This window comes from Balaenoptera acutorostrata, chromosome 6 (genome assembly GCF_949987535.1).
Source record: "Balaenoptera acutorostrata chromosome 6, mBalAcu1.1, whole genome shotgun sequence".
Classification (NCBI taxonomy): domain Eukaryota; kingdom Metazoa; phylum Chordata; class Mammalia; order Artiodactyla; family Balaenopteridae; genus Balaenoptera; species Balaenoptera acutorostrata.
This window is the reverse complement of record NC_080069.1, coordinates 54,666,755-54,693,856: the sequence shown is the minus strand read 5'-3', so window position 1 is coordinate 54,693,856 and position 27,102 is coordinate 54,666,755. Positions and strand designations below refer to the sequence as shown.

At 37.6% G+C, this 27,102-nt stretch overlaps 1 protein-coding gene across 1 annotated transcript; it reads right to left on the bottom strand.

The window, feature by feature from the left end:
• Positions 1-449: 449 nt before the first annotated feature.
• Positions 450-25,376, bottom strand: HACD4 (3-hydroxyacyl-CoA dehydratase 4). Its single transcript, XM_007176808.3, has 7 exons — positions 25,029-25,376; positions 23,528-23,631; positions 20,779-20,906; positions 10,483-10,595; positions 5,788-5,894; positions 2,580-2,705; positions 450-1,690 (listed from the first exon to the last, which is right to left on the bottom strand). Exons 1-7 carry the CDS (start codon positions 25,064-25,066, stop codon positions 1,608-1,610), a joined length of 699 nt encoding a protein of 232 aa, XP_007176870.1. The 5' UTR covers positions 25,067-25,376; the 3' UTR covers positions 450-1,607.
• Positions 25,377-27,102: the final 1,726 nt, after the last annotated feature.

Below are 27,102 nucleotides of genomic sequence, written 5' to 3'. Positions count from 1 at the left end.
ACTTAACCATAAAAGAATGAAATTCTACCACTTGCAGCAACGTGGATGGACCTGGAGAATATTATACTTACTGAAGTAAGTCAGACAGAGAAAAACAAACACTATGATATCACTTATATGTGGAATCTAACAAATAATACAAATGAATGTATATGCAAAACAGAAATAGACTAACAGACACAGAAAACAAACTTGTGGTTACCAAAGAGGAGAGGGATGGAGGAAGGGACAAATTAAGGGTATGGGATTAACAGATACAAACTACTATGTATAAAATAGTTAAGCAACAAGGATATACTCTATTGCACAGGGAATTATACCCATTATCTTATAACAACCTATAATGGCGTATAATCTGCAAAAATACTGAATCACTATGCTGTACACTTGAACTAACATAATATTGTAAGTCAACTATACTTCAATAAAAACAAAAGCAAAATAAAATGTACAGCTTCTTAAAAGGATAATTTTAATACTTATTTTAAAATTCCAAATATATTAACTTTATAAAGATATCAACTACCTTTATTAATACTCAATTGTTTCTTTTCATATGTTTTATTTAGTGGGAATAAGATTATCCATCTTTTATAATTACATTTCCATTACCTGGTTCTTACTGTCACAAAATATTTAGTACCCTTTTTATATAGTTATTGGATAATAAGATTCTATAATTCTCTCAAGAAAAGTGAATGATATACTGAAGGTACAGAAATTATTCTATTAGTCAATTATTCACATATATTTTAGAACTTCAAAGAATGGAGCATTTTTCAAAAGTATAAGTGATGACATATATGATTTATAGCAATTAGCAATAATAATTCAGTAATAAATAATCTGAAGCATCACTGGTTCTCAATTTTCTTGCCTTATTTAAATGATTTACTATATTTTTGTACCTTTTATCTCCTTTAAGGTATGTATATGGCTTGATTAGATTTTTTAAAAAAGGAATATGGGGCATTATTTGTGAAAACGAAGGTCTATTCTGTTTTCCTCAGGGTCCTCTTTTAAGCCATCAAAGTCTAAATAACTTGTGTAATATTAACAAATACTCTTTCAGGGTTTGGAAAAATGTTTCATTTTCTAAGTGTGTCTAATGTTTAAGGTGGGTGTTAACTCTGGGGACAGTGACATCTGTCTATAAAATAGGTTATTCTAGAAAAATACAGAACATATTACACATCACTCCCCTCCCACAGATCAGTTGCTACTTGGGAACTCAGAAGTGAAAAGAAATATATGTAAATAGATGTAATTTAGGTTAGCAACTTTGGTTTCTTAGTTTAACACAATCTACTCCAGTTAAAATCTTATTTCTCATTAACCTTACAGGAAAATAATCAGGCTTCACACAATATAAACTTATCCTGTGTAAAATTCACAGCTTTGGTGAAACAGGTCGTGAAGAGTATACACACTAAAAACAACATGTGAGAAACACAGACTGCTGTATATGTCAAGAGTTTTGGGGAGGAGAGCAATTATTGCATGTCATGGATTTTTATGAAATACTAGGTATTTTTCCACCTGTGTTGTGTTTACTGCAGCTGAATCCACAGCCTCTCCTTTCTTATGTCACATCAGAGTGCCGTGCTTCACATTTTCTTCTTTTTAATGGGAAAGACTCTGAGGATGTCTCTTCTTTCTGAGTAAAGATGACTATAGGTAAAATACATACCTGATGTGGAGAAAGAAATGGCAAAAATTAAGACTGATTAACCATCTCTGTGGAAAGAACCATGGTTTTGAAATATAGAGTGCTGCCTGGAGTCCAGGGAGAAGACACTTGCAAAGGAGACTCAAAGAAGGAATACTTAAAGAGTCCAGATTTTCTGCAGAAGGGGAAGTAAAGCAAACTCCTCCATCTTACTGTTCTGTTTATTGCAGGGAAGGAACTTTTCTTTAGCTCTCTCCATTTCCCCTAAAGTTTTACATTTGTCTTCTCATGTGTTGTTCTTACATACCTGATAGTTGTTATCTTCTAGAGGTAATAATTATCTTAAGGATTTGTGAAGGTTAGAGCTGGAGAAACTAAAATTTAACAACAGAAGTCTGTTTCCCAATTTCCTGGACAAATTAATTAATTGATTAGATTTTCTCAACTGTAAGTTTTTGTCCTATATATTTTTCTTGAGCCTTTAGCACCTACTCCCACTTGCCTGCTAGGAAATGCTAGCACATAAGGGCAAACAAACAGGAAACAAAACAGATATAAATGGGAAATCCAGAAATAGCCAAGTTGACTTAGTTTGACATCTAGATTTTCTTTGTAGATGCTTGTGTTTGTGGTGAAAACTTTTATATTTCATACACAAAGCAGTTACATTTTCTACTAGTAAAACTGTTCTTGTTCATACAGTGCAAACAGTGATATATTTGATCTCATGATGACCTGCAAAAAGCATTATAACTTCTAAATACTTTACTAACAAGGTCTAGTTCGTCATGTCAGCCTTCTTTTTCCATCTCTCCCATGTTTACAGACCTTTCTACTAAGGTAGATGGCAGCACAAACCAAAAAGCACAGAAAGAATACAAAAACAAAACAAAACAGAAAAGCCACTTACCTATAAAGAGCATCATGAGATATATTTTCAGCACATATGGGAAATAGATGGATAAGTCAAAGGGCAGCTTTGTGGAGTAAGTGCCAAATGATTCAAAATAAGGCAGTGACTGATAGATGGCAAATGCTGTTTAAAGAAAAAAGGAATCATGAAGGTTTCCCTCCTTAACTTGCTACAGGGATATGTATATATGTATGCATAGTTGAAGGATATTCCGAATTTGATAACGACCATTTTGTGATAATTGTTGAATCCTTTTGCCAAAGCTATAGTTTGATATAGAAATCCGCTGATCAGATTGGCAAGGCCATTATAGCAGTGTGATTTGTTGAATTTTGTCCATTTTTTACTTTATTATGCCTACACAAAAATAGTTTACAGTGTTTCTTTTTTTATTGAGGTATAGTTGATGTACAATATAAGCTTCCGGTGTACAACAGAGTGATTCACAATTTTTAAAGGCTATACTCCACTTATAGTTAATATAAAATATCTGCTACATTCCCTGTGCTGTATAATATATCCTTGTAGCTTATTTATTTTATACATAGTAGTTAGTACAGAAAATTGTATCTCAAAATACCTGTCCTCTTAGCCACAAGTAGGGGTTACAGACGAATGAACATGGAAAATGCTTCATATATTCTCCTCTTGGAGTTTCATAACACACATTGGTATAGCAGAGAGTCTGTCAAGTTCTGCAATAAAGAAACTGGTTTCACCCATTTCCTCAGCTTAACTGGTCTTGGGATAGCTCTTTATTCCTCCCCATCCCAGCAGTACTTAATACAAATTCTGAGGAATCGTGTGAGAAATGCTGGCCTAAATTATTTTGAGGGAGGAGGCTCATGTCAAATAAAAAGAGATGGACATTCTATGAAATTGTGTCCATGTATAGACTTTTTGTATAACATTTCATGGAATAAAATGATAATGTACTATGGTTATATAAGATGTTCTCATCAGGGTAAGCTGAGTGAAGGTACATGGGAACAATGCACTGTTTTTGCAACTTACTGTGAGTCTAAAATTATTATTTTTTATTTGCCTTTTTTAAAAAGACAGAGGAAAACTCAGGCGCCCACAGCTGTTAGAGCCAGAGAGTGGAATCGGCACAGAGTCTGCAACTGACAGACACTAAAGCATGCCATCTAAGATTTCCATGGGCAGCACCTAAGTCTCTGGCATTTTATTAGTATAGTTGATTTGATTATGAATATGAACTTGGTTTTTGTCTTATATTATCAGATGGGAAACTATAGTTATTAAAAGGTATTAGAATTATCAAAAGTCAAGCAGGTTTTCTTAACTACATGTTTTTATACTTTGGGACATTTGAAATATATAGAAATATATAAAGATAAAATTACTATGCTTGGGCTTCCCTGGTGGCGCAGTGGTTGAGAATCTGCCTGCCAATGCAGGGGACACGGGTTCGAGCCCTGGTCTGGGAAGATCCCACATGCCGCGGAGCAACTGGGCCCGTGAGCCACAACTACTGAGCCTGAGCGTCTGGAGCCTCTGCTCCGCAACAAGAGAGGCCGCGATAGTGACAGGCCCGCGCACCGCGATGAAGAGTGGCCCCCACTCGCCGCAACTGGAGAAAGCCCTCGCACAGAAACGAAGACCCAACACGGCCAAAAATAAACATAATAAATAAATAATAAATAAAAATTAAAAAAAAAAAATTACTATGCTCTACCACCCAGAATTAATCATTATTGATATTTTGTTATATGTGCTTTCAAAATTTTTCTGGATATACTTTGTTTTTTAATTGCAAGAATAAGTTTATGAATCTAATTTTAATAAAAGAATATGCATTTTATGGCAACTATATATAAACATGGCTTTCCTAAGAAAGGAGAATGCTTACAATTATAGAATAAAAAAAAAAGTTTCCTATATATTTATTCATCCCTATTTTTAGGAAAATATTAGTCATATTTCTACTTTATTCCTTTATATATTCTTTATAGTATTTTTCATATTATCTAACAAATGAATGTACTTAATAAATAAACGTTTCAATGAGTGATGGATTTTGTTCTCAAATAAATGGCCAATGCATTTTTTATGGTTTTCAAGAAGATTATTCCCTAGATTCTTTTGGCATAGTCTGTTTGGAAACAAAACAGATCTTTAAATTATATCTAATGTGATTTACTATAATATAAGCTCCTTTTCTCTGCTCACTGATAGATAGACAACGTGTGGTTATATCATATATACTTTATAATTATTGCCAAAGTCACCATCATTTTCTGTTAAATATTTCTGTATGTTTTCCCTTAGTTACTTAACATGTGCTCTCTTAATTTCTTTATGCCTTCGGTTTTCAAAAACTTTTATCATGTCTGTTTCAGAGTTCCCTACCAGTCTGCTAAATCCATTACAGAGGGAAGCAAATATTCCCCAAATATCCTCAAGCTCTTTGCAAACTGATGCTTTTAATTATTTGATTTTAAGCTTTAGGTTTACATTTTGGCTAAGTAATTAGCCTACTTCACATTGTATTTAATGATTAATTGTTTATTGAGCATGTATACTGGGTGCATAAGACAAAGGAAGAAAGAAACAAAGACAACTCCAGATCCCCATGGAGCTTAGAGGCTAGACAGGGAAATAGACATTAATCAAAGAATCACACAAATGTCTAATTACAACTAAGATAGGTCTTACAAAAGAGATTCATTGGGGGAATTAATGCTGATGAGGAAATTGAGGAACGCTTCCCTCAATTTAGAAACTAATGACTCGTCTAAAGGTAGAGTTAACTGTCACTGGCAGAGAGTAGGCAGCATGGTAGATGGTAAGTGGGAAGGCTAGTCCAGCCAAGGGGGAACTGAATTTCTATGCATTACAAATAATCACTGAGTCACTAAATGTTAAATCCCCTTTGGATGAGTAAACAGACTTAGAGAGGTTAAATGATTTACCCAAACTCAGCAAGTTAATGAAGTTAAAGGCCCTCAGATGTCCTCATTCCTCATCCAATATTTTGTCTACTGTGCAGAGCTGCTTCCCCCGTAACTTTACTTTTTAATGTTTTGCTTCTTTGCATCAAGGGAAGTATGCCAGGAAAGATAACACTGAGTCAGCTGAACAGTAGCAAAAATAGTAACTTAATCATCAAAAAGTTTTGTGAATCATTATAACAGGATTGCTTTTGTCAGTAAGCAGTACAGAAAAGTCACTCTTTTCTTACCTTCAGCGAGAACACACAAAGGATAAATCGGCATCCATAGTGTTTGACTGAGCCATGTCAAGACAGCATAGGATATTCCAATGACTGATAACATGCTGTAAGTGTACCTGAAAGGAGACAAGTTTGTTCATAAACATCATTTGCTGCTGATGTCTGGGAAATAGCAGGAGAAGAAAATACCTTACTGTGTAATTGAATACACAGATAAAACTGGAGAGTACGCAAATTCCTTACTTTATTTCCTGTAATGTAAGCAGGAGAAGAGGTAAAAAATGGAGAGAGAAGAACCATGTCAGTCTGGCTTGTCTTATGGGGTGGATCATGGATAATTATAGAGGGAAGAAAGAAAAATGTAACTCTTATCTCCCAGCAAATTACAGTTACAAGTTTCCTCAAATAGTGACTTCAATTTCACTCAGAAGCCAAGCCCATTTTATACAGAGGCTAAGTTTTTAAGACAGACAGACTTGTAAATATCTAGGTAATGAATTTAAAAAATAAAAAAAAATATGTACCATCTTGTGTGAATAATTAAAGAACTGACCTTAGGAGCTTGTTTTGGGTATAGGAGGCGGTTTTAAACCTGCCTTTATGATGTAATAGATGAAGGAGTCAAAATCTTTTCATTTCTCAAGCTTAAGCATACATCAGAATCACTCAGAGGGCTTGCTAAAGCACAAATTGTTAGGCCCTATCTCCAGAGTGTCTGATTCAGAGGACCTGAGAATTTGTATTACAAACAAGTTCCAGGTGACGCTGATACCACTGGTCCAAGGACCATACTTAGAACTACTGGAAAAGGCAGTGCATACATATGGCAAAACAAAATTCAAAACCTTGAAAACATGAATGCAGAAAAGTAAATCTTTCTCTCATTCCAGGACCCTAATTCCACTCCTCAGAGTCAATGACCAATGCCAATTTCTCATATATTCTTTCCAAAATATTTTTGCATATACTTAGCTATGTGTATATATACTATATATAATATACATCAGCAGTGCAAGCACTCACCAAACATAGCATGTTATCAAACTTTTTGTTCTTTACCAATATAAGGGAAAAATGGTATCTCACTACTTTGATTTTTTTTCTCTTATTACAAGAGTAGGTAAGAATCTTTTCATATGTTTAAAAATCACTTCTGATGAAGTCCAATGTGTCTCTTTTTTTTTTTTTTTTAAGTTAGGTTTTCTTTTTTTTTTTTAATTTTTATTTATTCATTTATTTATTTATTCATTCATTTATGGCTGTGTTGGGTCTTCGTTTCTGTGCGAGGGCTTTCTCTAGTTGTGACAAGTGGGGGCCACTCTTCATCACGGTGCGCGGGCCTCTCACTGTAGCGGCCTCTCTTGTTGCGGAGCACAGGCTCCAGACGCGCAGGCTCAGTAATTGTGGCTCACGGGCGTAGTTGCTCCGCAGCATGTGGGATCTTCCCAGACCAGGGCTCGAACCCGTGTCCCCTGCATTAGCAGGCAGATTCTCAACCACTGCGCCACCAGGGAAGCCCCAATGTGTCTCTTTTTGTTGTTGTTGTTGCTTGTGTTTTTGGTATTAAATCTAAAAATCCATTGTCAAATCCAAGATCAAAAACATTTACCCCTATGTTTCTTCTAAGAGTTTTATAGTTTTAGCTCTTCCATTTAGGTTTTCAATCCATTTAGTTAATTTTTGTATGGTGCAAAGTAAAGGACCAAATTCATTCTTTTGCATGTGGATATCCAGCTGTCCCAGCACCATTTGACCAAAAGACTATTTTTCCCCATTTAATGACCTTGGCATCCTGTCAAAAATCAATTGACCATAAATTTGAGAGTTTATATCTGGACTGTCAATTCTATTCCACGATATATCCTTATGTCCGTTATCACACTCTTGATGTGTGCAACTTTGGTTGCTTTGTAATAAGTTTTGAAATTGGGAAGTGTGAATCTTCCAACTATGTTCTTCTTTTTTGAGATTGTTTTGGCTACTCTGGGTTCCTTGGGTTTCCATATGAGTTTTAGAATCAGCTTCTCAACTCCTGCAAAGAAGCCAGCTGGGATTCTGATAGGCATTGCATTGAATCTGTAGATCAACTTGAGGAGTGTTCCATCTTAAAAACATTGTCTTCAACCTATAAACACGGAATATCTTTCCATTTATTTAGATCTTAATTTCTCTGCACAATGTTTTATAGTTTTTAGTGTACAAGTTCTGCCCATCTTTTGCTAAATTTATGTCTAAGTACTTTATTTTTTGATGTTTTGTTTTCTTAATTTTATTTTAGGATAGGCCATTGCAAATGTGCAGAATACAATTAATTTTTGTACAGCTGACCCTTGAACAACACAGGTTTGAACTAAGCGGGTTCACTTATATGCAGATTTTTTTCAATAGTAAATACTACAGTACTACACTATCTGGGGTTGGTTGAATCCAGATGCAGAACCTAAGATACAGAGGAACCCTGTATACAAAGGGCCAACTATAAGTTATATGTGGATTTTCAACTGTGCGGAGGGTCAGCACCCCAACCCTTACGTTGTTCAAGGGTCAACTGTATATTAATTTTGTATTCTACAACTTTGCTGAACTAGCTTATTCTAATATTTTTTAGTGAATTCCTTATGATTTTTTATATACAAGATCATGTGTTCTGCCAGTAGAGATAATTTTACTGCTTCCTTTCCAATGTGGATGCTTTTACATCATTTTTTTGCCTAACTGCCATGCCTGGAACTTCCAGTACAATGTTGAGTAGAAGAGGCAAGAGTAGACATTGTTGTCTTGTTCCTGATCTTTGCAAGAAAGATCAGTCTTTCATCATTAACCATCATGTTAGCTGTGGAGTTTTCACAGATGCTTTTATCAGGTTGAGGAAGTTGCTTTTCAAAAAGTCATTCTAGGGTTAATTGGGAAGATAATTCTGCCCCCATTTTACAGAGGAAAAAAATGAGTTTTAAAAAGGTTCAGTACTTAGGAATTTCACTCCTAAGTTAAGAGAAATGAAAACATATGTGCACACAAAAGCTTGTACATGGATGTTCACAGCAGCATTCCTCCTGACCAAAAAGTAGAAACAACCCAAATGTCCATCAACTGATAAATGAATAAATAAAAATTGGTATATCAATATAATGGAATATTATTCAGCCATAAAAAGAAATAAAATACTGATACCTGTTAAAACATGGACAAACCTTGAAAACGTTATGCTAAGCGAAAGAACCCAGTCACAAAAGGCACACATTATATGATTCCATTTATATGAAATGTCCAGAATAGGCAAATCCATACAGACAGTATGTTAGTGGTTGCCAGGGCTGGGAGGAAAAGGGAATTAGGTGAGACTGCTAATGGATTTGGGGCTTCTTTTGGGGGTGATGAAAATGTTCTCAAGTTAGATAGTGGTGATGGTTACACATGTCTTTGAATACACTAAAATCGACAAATTTTATACTTTAAAAGGGTAAATATTAAGGTCCATGAATTATCGCATTGCTGTTATTTTTAAGGTTGTGTGATTTGCCCAAGATCATACAGCAGGTAAGCAGTGGAGGTGAGGTTCATCCTGAGATCTTCCACTTCTATGTCCAAAAGTCTTTCCATCACATCACAATACCACTCTCAATGCCAAAACCACTTTGTTCTTTAATGGGTCTACTGAGCTTATCTGAGACTGAATCGACACTGAAAGAGCTGGGCATACCAGAGAATGAAACATCAGAAAGCGACAGTCCCAGGTGAGGCCCCATGCCTCATAAACAGAAAGTCATGGGCTACAAAACTCCCTGAAGTTTGCCCCAAGTCCACAAATCTTTCAGTTAAAAGTGAGAAATAACTAAGTTGTATATAACAAAGAATTATAGTCACTTTAATTCAACAAAATATTTCATTAAATTCATTCTACTTAGAATATCTTAACTAGCCAAGTTATTGACAATATAATAAAGAATTTATATAACCTCAGCTAAAATGCTAGGGTTCTTTTGTTACCCATCCACATCCAGCTTTTTCAAGCAGGAGGGACAGTTCTCATTTGTGAGAGCTTGAAGTAGCAGTTAGGAGCCTCTCCAAAGTGAGCCACTGGGCAAAGGGCTCAGCAATTTTACACCATTGCTAGCAGAGATAACACACAAAGTTTTAGAATTAGAAGGAAACATAACACCATCTGGAGCAAGGGTTCTTAACCTGAGGTCCAAGGATTCCCAGTGAGTCCATGAAAGAACTTCAGTTATTTGAACCCGCTGGAATTGTATACAAATATGTTTGTGGAGGTGTGTTTTTTCCCCAGAGAGATAAGGCCCTATATTGAAAATATTCTTGAATTCTAAGAAACCAACTTTGTAAATTGTGACTATGATAGAATAAAAGTCTTGCTTTGCTTATTAAAGTAACACATACCAGAGCAATTGCAAAGAACGCCTTTCATTAGCAACAGCTGCAAGGTTTATTCCAAATTGGTGTATGCCAAGTCTTCTGCTGGGAACCTGATGCAATGATTTGTTCTTGATACCATGGTAGGTTTCCATTATCTTTGAAATGCCCATTACGGAAAGCACTAAAAATACATTTCCATATCAAGATAAAATAATATGAAAAGGGGTTTTGTATTTCTCTCTCATTCAGAGTAACCAAATGTAAGCAGCTATTACTGGCTTCACTGTAGAAAGCAATTTGGCTTTGTTTTAAGAGATTATTTTGCCTCCTTACCTAACCATATCCAATAGATTCCAAAAGATGAATAAAACACACACCACGTATTTCTCTTGGACTTCCTCTTGACTGGTGATCACCACAAAGAGGATGATTATTCTCTCAGTGAGCTAATAAAGAAATAGCAAAGTCAAGAATTAGGATCATCTGTTAAGCAGGTAGGTAATTTTCTAATTTTAAAAACCAGAGTTCCTCTTAAAAGTATACTTTAACTATAAATATATATACTACACAGTTAACATGATCTCTGAGGGAGCAGGGTTACAGATGAATGTCATTTCCTCCTATTTGTTTTTCTGCATTCTCCAAATTATATGTAATGAATAAAAAGATAACATATTTCATCTGAATCAGGGCATGTCCCTTCTTGTGATACATGCACACATGGTTTTTACTCACTTTGACAAGCTTTTATTGAGTGTCCACTATGTATCAGATGCTAAGACTACATATATAATGAAAGTATGGTCCTTGCTACACAGGGTAGCAATGGTAGGAGAATGTGGGGCAGTAACTATAACACAGTGTGAATAATGCTGTCATTTAAAGGGCTATATATGGGAGCACAGGGGAGGGAGATACCTGTCTGAGAAAAAGATGCAGAGAGATTTATGGAGGCAACATTTCAGTTGGATCTTGAGGAATGGACAGGGGTTTGTCAGGTAGACTGGATAGGAGAATGGGCATCCTAGGCCAAGGGAGCAGCCTGAGCAAAGAGGCAGAGGTGTGAAAACACACGGTGTGCTGGGGAGTAAGGAGAACCCCTGGGGGCTAGAGAGGATGTGCACAGAAGGGAATCCTAGGAGATAAAATTGAAAATGTGTTGGGGGCTGGGATGTGAAGAGTTTTGAATGACAAGCTGAGAAATTTCCATTTCATCCAACAGGGAAGCCCCCGTAGTTTTGGAGGTTTTGGGGGGGTTTGCTTTGTTTTTTGGTTTTTTTGCTGGGGGTGGGTGGAAGGTGGGAGAAAGCGGAAGCGAAATAATATAATCCTAACCCACATAAGCTAGTGGAAAATGAAAAGCATTCAACAAATTCATATTTTTCCAAGTCAGTAAGCATCTATAAATCATTAAGAATGCACACACTTATGGCTCAGCTCCAGTTACTGACCTCAAAATACACATTCCTCTTTCCAATCTAAATATAATGTGCCTTCTTATGCCATATTAATATACTTTGTACACTCTGCATTTTTTGTTTGTTTTTAATAGAACATTTTACTTTCCTCACAATGGTCGAAGGAAAATATACCTGAGATTGAGGGAGCATATTAGTGATAAAAGAAAGACGAGGGCTGCTTTGTATTTTTCAATAGCTGTCTTTATTTTTAAAGTGGATCAAGGACTAAAGACTGGGATAACCTATGACTTAGAATCATAGTGTTAGTCCTGGAAAATCACCTAGTGCAGAGAAATCCAGTATTTGCCAACACTGGGCCACATGATCAGAAATCCACATGTAGAAGCTGTATCAGTGTGTTTATAACCACATTGGTGAGTCAAGAGGGCCCTTGCTTGGCTAAGGAAATTAGATATGATTCAAACCTTAGTCAATCAATGGAAGCTACCTACATGGCTGTTTTTCTTCTGTCAGTCTTTCTTTACAATGCCCTAGTTTCTTGATTTAACCATATTTATATAAAGAATTAGACTTAACTGCAATGATAATTACTGAATGATCCAAGCTTGCCGCTATGACACCCGGCAGCCTTCGGATACAAGATCTTAGCAGCAAACAAGTATTTAGGCACTGCCTAATCCTACATTTGATCAGTGCCTGCTAATTAGGAAAACTGTCTAATTTTTGACAAAAATCTCAGGAGATACACACATGAATGCATACACACATATTTCTAATTACATGGCTGACTAATGAAAGAGAGAACATAAGCTACCTTTTGATAAGATGGCTCTCTAAGGGCCCTGCTAGATACTTGTCCAACCCCACCTTTTTACAAATAAGGAAACTGGGAACCAGAGAAATTAAGTGATGTGCCCAAACTAGTGGCAGACCTGGAAACATATATATCCCAAGTCTCCTGGTTTCCAGAGTTGTAGGCAATCCCTGATGTCAGGCTGCCCCTCAACTGATGAGTAGGGAGGGAAAACTCTCCTAAAAGAGAGAGACTGGAGCTGCACAAAGAAACTCACTCTGTTTAAAATCATCACGTGAGGGACTGTGGCATGTTAGTGACGGTAACCTGATTGCAGAGAAATCAGCAATCAGCATACGCCCCAAAACACAACCACATACATACAGGAAGGTATGTGAAGGCCCTCCCCCCATACGATGTCAGTCTAATTAACAAATTATCTGATGGTTATTTAACTCTAACTTGACCATTCAATGGCAATACAATGGGAGAATTTAGGAGGCGATATTCTTAAATTGGTAAAAAGCCAATATTTATTAGTTACTTTGTGCCAGGTTCCAAACACACATCATCTCATTTAATCTCCATAACGACCCTAAGAAGTGCTATTGTTATTATCTGCCTTTTACAAAGGACACGGCATTTTACAAAGTGAAAGTGACTTGCCTATAGATATGGAATCAAAGTCTAGACAATGTCATTCTAAATTCCTTGTTCTGAAACACTAAGACATTTTCGCCTTTGTTATTTTATGGGCTACACCCTCGCGTAATGTCTATGTTATAGTCTATTCTCAAAAAAAAAAAAGCCTCTCCTGAAAAGTTAAACCTTAAAACAAGAACTTACTTGATTTTCTAAATCAACGCCAAAATAATTTTGAAGAATAGACTTTTAAAATTTATTACTTTTCTTTACATATAATAGTTTGCCCAGTTATTTGGAGCTTTACACTTGGGAAAACTTAGCACTTTGTCATTTTAAACAAATCCTATGAGACATGACCATTACTAATGAATGGTCTTGTAATGTTTAGTGCAACTCTAACAGGCAGAATAAAAGCACAGTAAAAACACTGTAACTTAGGCCAAATTAAACATAGTGGTAATGCGGTTAACTCAAAAATTTGGTAACTACAAAATAAAAATATTTTGCATTTTTATGTTCTATTTGGGAATCCTGAACTCCAGATTAAGCAATGACTAAAACTGTTACTTTATAAATGGCATCTAGCAAATTAGTTATAAACTACTGAAGGAGTAAAAAATCATACTGCAACTATAGAGAGAATTTCTACAATCTTAAAAATAAATTAGTTTTACCCTCAAAGACTATTATATTACTAAAAGGATAACCCAAACTATTTTAAATCCTGTAAACTTTTGTTGAGAACTTCAGAAACATACTCTTAAATATTCAAATCACCACATTCTTCTGTAAGACAAAAGCATCTAAATACTATTTATATATTTTTACTTATTCATCAATCAATAGATATTTATTGAGTGCACTATTCTGAATTCCGGGGTGTATAACACCCTGAACAAGACCAAGTCCCAACCCTCATGGTATTTATGTCCTAGTTTGTGAGATAGACACTGTAAACAAATGTAGCATAATAGTTGAGTGTTCAGGAAAACTAGCCCAAATCCAAATTTTTGCTCCACCATTTACAGTTTATGTGAACGTGGATAAGTTATTTAACTTTTGTGTTAAGTAATTATGCTGGAGATAAAAATAAGCATAATTTAATGTAGTGATTAGTATATTTACAGGAAAATACATTTTTCTATATAATCAAGACTATCAGTGAATAAAAAAGTTAATCTCAGCATCTTTAAAATTATACTGTAAATATTGCTTTATAACTATCACACCAAAGAACTCCACTGATCAAATGCAAAAAATACCAGAAAAATCGAAAATCTTACGTACAGAGTGAATTGTACGTAATAATTCATTATGTACAGAGTGAATAACTCATTCTCAGGAAGCATCAAAGTTTTGGGAATCTCATAGCACAATACTATCCACAGTACAGTTTTATCTCTAACAATATAAACCTGTTCCCAGCTCAAAACTGGAGAGAAAATCTATATGACTTTATGGAAAAAAAATAATTAAATCTAGCAATGCAAAGAAGCACCTGTGTCATGGATTAAAAGAAATTAGGGTGAAACTCTGCTGTTTTCCTAAAATGGTTTATTTTAAGACACTCTCCTTGGGTATATCCTTCATATTTGTTCTTATGAATCTGTGACTGTGAAATCTTTGGAATGATTTTTGGCAAGCAGACCCCTGCTTGTCCTTATCAGAAATAGGATGTGATATCGGTAAAAATAAAAATTGTTCTGGCAATTTGGGCTCACAAATGGAAGTTCTGTAGGCATGATAATTTGGGGGTAATAACTCCCAGTGTTTTGATTTATAGATTTAAAAAATTGTGTAAAATGAAGACATGTGCAGCGATGTTTATTGGGATGCAAAGGTAAGGAGGCAGAATTTAGCCATTTTAATTCAGTTATGTATGAAGTCTTTGCATTTCAAGCATTTCTCAAAAGGTAAAGGAGTAAAGTGGATAACTCTGAGGGTTTCCTAAAGGCACATCAGCCTAATGTCATAATACAAAGGTTAGTTTTGTGGATATTCTCCCCTCTCCTTGAGTTGAAACATACTAAAGCTATATCAATAAAACCCTTTCTCGGGCTTCTGCACAAGCGAAGCCAGAAGAAAGCCCTTCAAAATCAGTATTTCAGGGTTGGTGGTATTTCCGCTCCATAAAAGCAAGTTGTTTTGATTAAATATACTAAAATAGTTTCCCAATTCAACTTTTTTTAAAAAATCAAGCGAATAAAATACGCAAGCTCATTTGGGAGCAAGGTGTTAGAGAGGAGAGATGCCGAGTTTTCACCTATCACTTTTAATTATAGTTATATTCTACTTTTGGACCTTTTTTACTTTCCCATTTTATAAATCAAAAAATACCAAAAGTTTACTTTATTTCCTGATATAATTTTAATTGGCATGTAATTGTTTCCAAAAATGGATGTATATAAACAACTATTTATGTTATCGTTTTGCCCTTCTTCTCTAAATTGTATCTTTAAAAAATACATAAACTATACATCTCTGTGTTAACTTATTATAGTCTTGTCAGTGGGTCCCCCCCCTTTCTTTTAGCAATTGTAATATTAGAAAATCAAGTGGCTTTTCCCTGTCAAAATAAAGATGTGTATAAAACATTTAAAAATGTACAGAAGAAAACACAGAAAACAAACATACCCTCCTAAACACACACCACCGTCATTTGATACATGTGATTCTAATTGCTCAACTAGCTAAGAGTTCCTACTGCTTTTGGGAATTACTTATCTTGATATTTTGGAAGACCAGTTCCCAAAAAAGAGAATTCCGTTGTGACTTAGCAATCTCACAAAGGTAATGTCAAAATAACATCACAAATGAGCGGACTTGTTTTTCAACCTACTTGAAAGCAGCTAGACACCATGCATTTTTCCAGATACTATATGCAATCAGCTATGATTAGCCACATTCTTAACTAGTTTCTTCACTTAAAAGTGGGGAAACAGGAAAACCAAGAATAATTACACAACTTTAGACTTGTTTGGTTATTTTGAAGTCAGGGGCCTCAGAGTCATCTCATAATGAGGGAATTCTTCTAATTATCTGCAGAATTCTAATAAAAGAAGGGGGCAGAAAATGAAACTTTGGACCTGATGCTGTGTTCTTGAAGCTTTTTACAATACTATGTCCATTCTGAAAACCATAGAAAAGATAGTAAATGAATAAAAGAAACAGAGGACAGGTAAAATCTCAAAGAGATAAAAAGAGGAAGCCAAACACCACAACAAAAATTAACAATAATCAGCCCAGGATGAGAATGGTAATTGTCTTCACTGTTATGATGATCCCTGATTGCTCCTGACAACACAAACTTAAAAATCATTTGAGCCCCATCAACAGTAGACTTTGCCACCTCACCTTTAAATAAAAAGTGTCAGTGTATACTTGTCATTATTTTTTAATTACCAAACCAGGATATATTCTGATTACAGTGATCATACTTCCATAAGCCACTACAGTTTCAATTAATAGTGATTAAAATCACACTTAAATATTCTGGAATTTCTAGGACTGCAAGAAATCAGATTTCTAAGTTGTGTAATACTTTCTATTTTTGGATAAGCCTACATACTTTCAGAAAGCATAAAATATATGCATATTTCCTAGACATATTCAAGATGCTCTTCTTTCTTACAAATTTAACTGTCCTGTTTCTCACTTGCATTTCCTTCTTTGGAAATAACTAAAATAACACTACTGTTAACTTTGAAACTGCTGTTTTACCATAAAATTAATATTATCCAATTTAGCCTAAAAAAGTACAAAATCCAAAAAAGTATGCCAAAAGAAAACATGACTTAGATTCAGATAAATTTGATCATACTCCAAGCAAAATAATTCCATATGACAGAATACAACTTTCATTTAACCTGGGTTGTTAATTCTGTTCTCTAAAATTAGCATTAGACGATGCTATATGCATCTTAGTTGTTAACAAATAATAAATACCAATAAATCTTTTCCTAAATAATATGTTGCTACTGGAACAGATGTGTACCCCTTTTTATTTTGTAAGGAAATACATTTAAGGCATTTCCATCTAGGTCTTGGCTAGCTGACTACTCTGTTACTAGTTTGTACTCTAAATATTGCCCCAATTTTTATTTTACATTTGATATGTCAACACTGAAAATGTCTTCATCCTAATGAATACTATTTCTCTACTTTTACTGAATAAGCAAAATTTAAAATCTCCCATGAACTTGCAATGCTGAGTTCTTGATAGGCTCCTCAAGTTTATACTCCAATTTTCATCTTTTAAACTTTCATGGTATTTTAAGCAAATTTTAATACAAGGATCTATGCCACTCCTTCAATCAACAAAATTTAAGGTGTATGTTTCTGTTATAAGCACTTTGCTAGGTGCTGGCAATACAATCAGATTCTGATATTTCAAATATTTTTACAATGCAAATTGGTCACATTTTGTTATCCATTTTTCCAATTTATTTTGCAAATAGTTAAAATTAAACTCATGCAAATACCTTTTCTGTAAATTTTAAACATATGCTCATATAGTCACTTAACCCTTATCTCTCCTTATGGAAAATACCACTTTTTTGTTTTTCTTGCCTTAATTCAGCAATGATTTCGTATACTAAATATCTACCAGTGACTTTCCCACCTTCCTTCAACCTGCCTTTAAAAGGAACAATGGTCATCTAGGGCTAGAGACAAATGATACCTAAAATAACAGCAATAGCAACCAGGTATTGTATTCTTTTTTTTTTTTTTAACATCTTTATTGGAGTATAATTGCTTTACAATGGTGTGTTAGTTTCTGCTTTATAACAAAGTGAATCAGTTATACATATACTTATGTCCCCATATCTCTTCCCTCGTGTCTCCCCCTCTCCCACCCTCCCTATCCCACCCCTCTAGGTGGTCACAAAGCACCAGCTGATCTCCCTGTGCTATGCGGCTGTTTCCCACTAGCTATCTATTTTACGTTTGGTAGTGTATATATGTCCATGCCACTCTCTCACTTTGTCCCAGCTTACCATTCCCCCTCCCCGTATCCTCAAGTCCGTTCTCTAGTAGGTCTGCGTCTTTATTCCCGTCTTGCCCCTAGGTTCTTCATGACCTTTTTTTTTTTTTAGATTCCATATACATGTGTTAGCATACGGTATTTGTCTTTCTCTTTCTGACTTACTTCACTATGTATGACAGACTCTAGGTCCATTCACCTCACTACAAATAACTCAATTTCGTTTCTTCTTATGGCTGAGTAATATTCCATTGTATATATGTGCCACATCTTCTTTATCCATTCATCTGTTGATGGACACTTAGGTTGCTTCCATGTCCTGGCTATTGTAAAGAGAGCTGCAATAAACATTTTGGTACATGACTCTTTTTGAATTATGGTTTTCTCAGGGTATATGCCCAGAAGGGGGATTGCTGGGTCATATGGTAGTTCTATTTTTAGTTTTTTAAGGAACCTCTACACTGTTCTCCAAAGTGGCTGTATCAATTTACATTCCCACCAACAGTGCAAGAGGGTTCCCTTTTCTTCACACCCTCTCCAGCATTTATTGTTTGTAGATTTTTTGATGATGGCCATTCTGACCTGTGTGAGATGATATCTCATTGTAGTTTTGATTTGCATTTCTCTAATGATTAATGATGTTGAGCATCCTTTCATGTCTTTCTTGGCAATCTGTATATCTTCTTTGGAGAAATGTCTATTTAGGTCTTCTACCCATTTTTGGATTGCGTTGTTTGTTTTTTTGATATTGAGCTGCATGAGCTGCTTGTAAATTTTGGAGATTAATCCTTTGTCAGTTGCTTCATTTGTAAATATTTTCTCCCATTCTAAGGGTTGTCTTTTCATCTTGTTTATGGTTTCCTTTGCTGTGCAAAAGCTTTTAAGTTTCATTAGGTCCCATTTGTTTATTTCTATTTTTATTTCCATTTCTCTAGGAGGTGGGTCAAAAAGGATCTTGCTGTGATCTATGTCATAAGAGTGTTCTGCCTATGTTTTCCTCTAAGAGTTTGATAGTGTCTGGCCTTAAATTTAGGTCTTTAATCCATTTTGAGTTTATCTTTGGGTATGGTGATAGGGAGGGTTCTAATTTCATTCTTTTACATGTAGCTGTCCAGTTTTCCCAGCAGCACTTACTGAAGAGGCTGTCTTTTCTCCACTGTATATTATTGCCTCCTTTATCAAAAATAAGGTGACCATATGTGCATGGGTTTATCTCTGGACTTCCTATCCTGTTCCATTGACCTATATTTCTGTTTTTGTGCCAGTACCATACTGTCTTGATTACTGTAGCTTTGTAGTATAGTCTGAAGTCAGGGAGCCTGATTCCTCCAGCTCCATTTTTCTTTCTCACGATTGCTTTGGCTATTTGGGGTCTTTTGTGTATCCACACGTATTGTGAAATTTTTTGTTCTAGTTCTGTGGAAAATGCCACTGGTAGTTTGATAGGGATTGCATTGAATCTGTAGATTGCTTTGGGTAGTATAGTCATTTTCACAATGTTGATTCTTCCAATCCAAGAACATGGTATATCTCTCCAACTGTTTGTATCATCCTTAATTTCTTTCATCAGTTTCTTATAGTTTTCTACATACAGGTCTTTTGTCGCCTTAGGTAGGCTTATTCCTAGGTATTTTATTCTTTTTGTTGCAGTGGTAAATGGGAGTGCTCCCTTAATTTCTCTTTCAGATTTTTCATCATTAGTGTATAGGAATGCAAGAGATTTCTGTGCACTAATTTTGTATCCTGCTACTTTACCAAATTCATTGATTAGCTTTAGTAGTTTTCTGGTGGCATCTTTAGGATTCTCTATGCATAGTATCATGTCATCTGCAAACAGTAACTGTTTTACTTCTTCTTTTCCAATTTGGATTCCTTTTATTTCTTTTTCTTCTCTGTCTGCCATGGTTAGGACTTCCAAAACTATGTTGAATAATAGTGGTGAGAGTGGACATCCTTGTCTTGTTCCTGATCTTAGAGGAAATGGTTTCAGTTTTTCACCATTGGGGCATTGTATTCTTAACTAAGTCCTAGAAACTTATCCAACCCATTTTCTCAGTTATTCCAGAAGATACGTGTTATTTTTACATCACATGAGAAAATGAGATTCAGAACAATTACATGACTTGTTTAAATTCATACAGCTATTAAGAGGTAGAACTGGAATTTAAATCCAGGTCTGTAGAATCCCCAGGTCTATATGATTAGATACTACACTACATAAACATGAATGATCTCTCCTTTCCAATTGTATTCAGTAAAAGTGGCAGAATGAACAAGAAATGGCTGGGGAGTATTCTAATCTCTGGACATGGATGAAGGGGACTTTTTTTTGGAAAATCTATTATTTTCCAGGCAATGTGTGTGGTGTCCTTTTCCCTACACAGCCCGATGATTGTGGCTAATATGACCCCACAGTGGGAGGCAGAGGAGCCAGGCACCAAACCCAAGTCTGAATGGCTCCAATCCTATGCCTCTCTGTCCTATACTGCTCAGGGCTGTGGCATAGTGAGAGTGGGAAGTGGATGTGAAATCTCGTCCCAGCAGAGGATCACTGCAGTGTTGCACAGAGCGACAAGCATCATTTCCCTGAATGTTTTCCAACTGGCTATTCTGTGTGTGCAATGTTTTAGGATGAGGTAAGTTTTTTATGGAATTCTCCTTGTTAGTGATGTGGGTTGCACATTAGCAAAGGTTGGCTTTTTCACTGCCATAAAGTCAACAGAGGCTATAAATAGAACAAAGTATGCAACAAATTCTATAATACAAATAATGCAATTAAAACCTACCTGCAGAAGCCTAGGCAGAAGATGGTCTGATTCAATGCCAACATATATGTGCAGCAACTCCAAGAGGGAAACAGATTGGCAAAGTCGCATGACAAGTCCAATTGCATAAAAAGTGTCAACCACTGAATCTGTGTCCAGTGAATTAAAAATACAGACATGGTAAGTAAAACATAGATCACAACCCAAACCTATAAAGCACTTTGAAATACAGTTGAGACTCCTTACTTCCTTTTTCATAGTACATGTGAGAAATTTCCTAAATAGATTACTAAATTACAAAGACTATGTAACCAAAGAAAGCACTTTATATCATTGTACATTTTAATTGCTCCTCTTCCAGAACGGATTTAAAACTTGAAAAAGAAGGCTCCATGGCCAAAGCTAAAGCATTTATTCCCCATTTATGAGATCCTAAAGCAATCCCAGCATAAAAGTAAACAGCTAGACTCTAGACTACACCAGTGAAAACAGGCTGGAGGTGAGTTTATTAAAGAAGCTGCGGTGCCCACACCTTGTCCATTGACAAGAAAATGACAGAGATGAGAAAATACGATTTCAGAGAAGCTTTATGGAAATGAGATTAATGATGCCATGATATCAAATAACATCTTACATGTATCTAGCATTTATGGCTCATACATATGTAGTTAGTGCTTTCTGGACTTCTGTGAGTTTTAAACACTGGAACTTGGGCCCATTGCAGAGGGCCCAAAAGAAATACTGCATTTGGAGAGAGCTGAAATGGAAGGCAAACAAATGTTCCTCTAAATAGGATAAATGTGCTGGTTTAAATTTTAAAATGAAATCCCGCCACGTTAAGAATCTTCTAGGGAAGTCTTTGTTGTCTTCACTCCCTAGTGATCATTCACATGATAATACTTTATCAAACACAAAGGGTGTCTCTTCTCAGCAGCTATATGAGGTAGACATTATTATCATCCCCATTTCGTGATGATTCCTGAGGCACAGACAGTCCATGCTCTTATCCATGGCCCTGCACTTGCTATAAGAGAATTATCAGTCACACAGCTCCTTGAAGGAAGAAAGTAGCAGACGTTACTAGCCCAGGTGCTTGAGTGCTGTTGAGCTACTTAATTTATACATTGACTCAGGAACTGTACTGAATCCCACATAGTTCTTTTCAGTCTGCCTTCCATATGAATGGGTTGTGTTTCTTTAATTAATACGTAGCTTCTATAATTATAACGGCAGGATAACAATTAAGAAATAAGTACACTGCTGACTAAGGCATTTTTCCTACTGGAAAGGCCAGGCAGCATAAGAAAGAGTTCATGCCTTGTTACTCATGTTGTGAATGACCTATAATATGCCCTCAATGCCACAGCTAACTTCCAAGGTCTAGAAGTGATGTTTTTTCCTAAAAATATAAGGGAAGTTTTCCTAAGCCCTGTGTTTTCCTCTGCTTGAGGACTCCCAACACTCATAGTTGAAATTCAAGCCTCAGGCTGTATCTTTGGAGGTTCTTAACAAAGGCAAGAATTTATCTGTAGATTTGCAGTAAGAAAAAGCAACATAAAATGGTTTATGGTGCCACAGAAGTAGATTAATTTTCTTATTATACAGAAGTCTGAATTGATGAGCACAGCATGACTTTTCCCAGATATATCCTAGATGTTTGTTTTTAGCTGAAACCAGCAGTTGCTCAAATTGTCAAGTCATGCAACAGTTGTAAACTGTGATGACACTTACCCATGTGGGGATGGAACGTGAAAAGAATGTTATTTTGACAGTCAGAATGTTAAATGACAGTGATTCATTTTTTGGAAAACTGAAATGCATTTAAAATCTTTACTTTTTAGGAAAGTGGAGGAAGCTTATGACTGAAACCATTAATGCTAACTCCCATATAGGTGATGAGTCATCTACAAAGTGTGTCATTTTCTTATGGACACATTGCCCTTTAAAGGGACCAAATAGAAGCCTGGGGAATATAAAGTTTGTCTTTCATTTGTTAGTATTTTCCAGTTATCTGAAACCTGGGGAATAAAAAACAAGAGAAGAGGGGGCTTCCCTGGTGGCGCAGTGGTTGAGAGTCTGCCTGCCAATGCAGGGGACACGGGTTCGGGCCCTGGTCTGGGAAGATCCCACATGCCACGGAGCAACTGGGCCCGTGAGCCACAATTGCTGAGCCTGCGCGTCTGGAGCCTGTGCTCCGCAGCAAGAGAGGCCGCGATGGTGAGAGGCCCGCACACCGCGATGAAGAGTGGTCCCCACTTGCCGCAACTGGAGAAAGCCCTCGCACAGAAACGAAGACTCAGCACAGTCATGAATAAATAAATAAATAAATAAAATAAAAGAACGTGAATTAAAAAAAAAAAAACAAAAAACAAGAGAAGCATTGGTTAATTCCTGATTTCTCTGCAAAAAATGTTTTACTGGAACGTACAGATTTCCACAACACACACCGAATCTACTAAGGTTTGGTGCAGAACCAAAAAGGAAGAGTGAAATGGCACCACCCCAATGCCACGTCTATGTTTTCAGGGCAAATGCCTACTCGGGGGGAAGCCACATACCTTTCCCTCATCTTACCTCCCCCCCTCCTCCAAAAAGGTTTTGGTTTTTGCAGTAAGAACAAAGCATGCTTACTGAAAAATACGGTCACTACATTTTAGAGAAGTGAAGGCTATTAGGTGCAGTTCATAGAAGTTAAAAAAATTATTATAACCAGGACTAGATGAAAACGAGGATGAAAAGTTAAAAATCCAAAACTGTTTTGGGCTTTTACCTTTTCCAAATGAAAAGAATCTGACTGTCATATTTGTGACTATCCATGAGTGGCCACAGAACTGGATTAAGTAGTAGATGAAAAGATAGGCATTCTTCCTATACCTACAATAAATACAGGAAAATACTTCATTTAAACATATTAAACACTTCCTTTATAATCACCCTTTCAGCATTATACACATCTTTTCACTAACTTACTGGCCAATCTGAGCAAGCAAGAGACAACTATTCCATATCAGAGTCTTTTATTTGGTTTCCCCTCTAAACCCCATCAGATTTTGAAAGCACACACTATCTGTTAAAGTGACCATCCTGAGTTTGTTTAAAGACAAATATGGTTCTATTTCAAAATCCACTTTCATCTTTGATAAACCTCTAACCTTGCTGCTCCCCAAGGGATAAAAGTAAGCATTGCAAAGTAGGCTTTGAATATTTTTGAAAAGAAAATATGGACGGAGAGGGGCTGATGTGGTCGATACGTGTCCCTGCTAAGTGCAGAACTTGAACTTGATAACTAGTTTATAGTTACAAGAGGGGAGTAGCAATGGTGGCATTCCCAGGTGGTGGATAATTCCGTCATTGGACACACCTGCCTTCTGAATGCATTATGTGATAGGGGACAGTGTCTCACCACTGCCTATTATATTTTGCAAGAGCAGATAGCTTCCTTCACCAGACACACAGAGAAAGCAGTTTAGTCACTTGGGCCTGATATGGGAAGTCAAGCTGGCTTTTAAAATGGGTTGCTGGGGAGATGACTAAGAGAAAATTGACAGATACACGTTTGAGGGAGCTAGAGAAAGCACCGTTTGAAGCGTTGCCACTGGTTCGGAAAAGCGGTGGGAGTGGCCCTGCCCAGGGTAGACAAGATTTTTCTCCTAGTTGGAGATGTGAAACCTCTGGGAAATAAGGCAAATTAGTTAGGAAGCAGATACAGTGTAGCTTGATGATTTTACTTGGGCACCCCTACAGATGACTCAAGTACTACTAAATGAGTGGGAAAGAGGAATTCCTCCCTCAAACCTACAGCAGAATCACATGGCGCGTGGGTTAAACATACACATCCCAGGCTCTACCCTCATACCACTGAATCAGTTTTTCTGGAACTGGGTCCTGAAATCTACACAGGTGATTGGTGTTTCTGCAGCAGGTAGAGAAAGTCAAGGGAAGGGCTCCAGGTCGGCGGAGGGGGAAGAAAGAAAGAGAAAGACGGCAAGAGAGCGCACAAAAGGAAGGGTGGCCACGCAGCCCGTCCTTCCCATTTCCTCAGCTATAAAATGGGGGAAATAACAGTTACTCCTAGGGCTGTCGAGACAACTGAATTAGCTAATACCTGTCCAGAGCCCCAGGGAGTGTGGGGCGTAAGTTTGCTCGGGCGCTGGCCGGTGCTCCCCCAGCTCATCCGTATCGGCACCACCCACCGCCCCGTTCCCCACCCTCAACCCCGGCGGCCCCTCCTCCCGCACCCCCTCCTCTCCCTCCTCTGCCGAGCGCCCTACCTGGGCTGCAGCCAGGCGGGCAGCTCCACGGGTCCCATGGGCCGCCGTCTCCAGGCCCTCCACGCCGACCAACACCCGCCGGGAGCGCGGTAGGGGCGGCCGGGCGGCCTGGCGCGGAAGGGCGGGGCCTCTCCTCACGCAGCAATTTACCAAAAAAAAAAGTTCCTGAAGTTCCTGCGGCGGCGGGAGCCAGCGGCACCACCACTGGCACGCCGAGGCGCGGCAGGTGCCCGAGGCTGGGCCGGCCTGGCGGGGGCCCTAACACACCCCAGTCCCAAGTAAGGTGCACCAGGCTGCTTACCCGGCTTCCTAATCTTTGGGTTGAGACTCCGTTGCAGCCTTGTAGAAACGAACGGACCCTGACCCCTGACCCCGGAAGCGTGCAGTCAAGCCATCCCAAAGCCTCCTGGGATGCGTGAGCCCCAGGTGGCGCCTCTCATTACCCTCACCTGTGAGAGCGGTTAGGCTAGGACGATTGTGAGCACGCCTTCTCTAACACCTTTTCGGCCAAGAGGCCTGATTCCGTCAGTATCAGACATCCTTGCCCTCTCATTTCTCCTGGGTCCTCACTGATGCTTGCAAATCCTTTTTTTCACGTTGTGTTCATCTCCCTATCCTTTGCCCAACCCTCAGAAACCTCCTGATCACTCAGGCCTATGGCATCACTCTCTCCTTCATGCTCTGGTGACCCACTTCCTACTTTGCTGATAAGATCCAGACCATCTTCCAGCTTCTCTGCCCTCTAAGGGAAATATCCCCAAATAAATTTAAAACAAAACAAACAAAAAGCCAAGAAAGCACTTGCAAGTAAGCAGGACCATATACCCGATTTGGGGAGTTGGAAGGTAGTATCCCCATTTTAGCTAAAGGGAGTTGAACCTTTAAAAAATATGTTAAGGTGCTTGCCACAGGTCACATGACTGATAAATGGCAGTATTAGAACCTCAAGGTTTTTGCTTTTGTTTTTCCATTAGGCTAGCTATAGTTTCCTTCCTCCTGGTCCATTCTGACCTGGTACCTCATCTCTCCATTTCTCTGCACCTTCCCTCACCCCCTGCCCTGGGTCGGAAGTTCACCACTCTCCTGCATTCACCAGTCCCTTCTCAAAGTCATTCCATCAGTTATTACCCACAGCTGCTTCTTGCATCGCCATCCTGTCCTTTCCACTGTCTTTCACCACAGTTTAGGAACATCTTCAAATCTCTCCCACCCTAGAATTAAACATTTTATTCTTTCTGTTTCTCTCTGGATGTAGTTTTCTCTCTCCTTTTTCTCATAACTCCCTGCCCGCTCTCATAATCAGATGCTTCTTTATTTCTTACCATCTTCCTCATCCATAACACCTTACTGTTTAACTTTCCTTCCCAACACTCTCCAGAAACTGTTCTCTCAGGGAGGCTGCCTTGATTTCTTCCCTGAGTCCCCATTCTGCACTCAGTGTGTAGATGACCCCACACAGTTCTTGCTCTTGGGGAGCATTTGATGTATAGAGGAAACTGATTTACAAGCAAACACTGGTGGCTAAGCAGTCATCAATGTCATCAGTGCCCAGGCCAAGCAGCAAGAGAAGAATAAAGTCCTGGATGGCCTGGAATGGGGCGAGAGGAGAAGGCAGAAAGCGACCCTTTATCATAAAACACAGACCCTGCATCTACATCCTCCCCCCTCCTCTCCTTCCACGAGTCTACTGCATTTACCAGCTTCACCTCTCCTCCCTGTGCCTCTGCATCTCTGCATGGTAGACTTTTCTCGCCTTCTGTCCTTTCTCTCTCTCTAGTTGGCTCCTCTTCTCCAGCTCTATTTCCTCTCAGGTCTGCCCTGGGCCATCTTTTCCCTTTGCCACCATGTTATTCCTCAGCACAGACATCTCCCCACACGGCTTTATCTCCACGCAGATAATGGCTGACTCTATTATCTTCAGCCTCTGTTGTTTTTTTTTAATGAACATTAGCTCTGGCCTTTCAACAGCTTCTGGATATTTCTGCATGAAAATCCCATTGTAACTTCCAATTGAATCTATTTATAATAAGCATATTGTCTTTCTTCCCATATCATTATCTAATTTCCTGCAGGG

Coding starts and splice junctions, on each gene's coding strand:
- HACD4 (XM_007176808.3), bottom strand. CDS start 25,066: ATGGGACCCGTGGAGCTGCCCGCCTGGCTGCAGCCCAG. Junction 10,596..20,778: donor TTCTGCCTAGGCTTCTGCAG/GTAGGTTTTAAT, acceptor TTTCTTTATTAG/CTCACTGAGAGAATAATCAT. Junction 1,691..2,579: donor TCTCATGATGCTCTTTATAG/GTAAGTGGCTTT, acceptor TCTCCACATCAG/GTATGTATTTTACCTATAGT.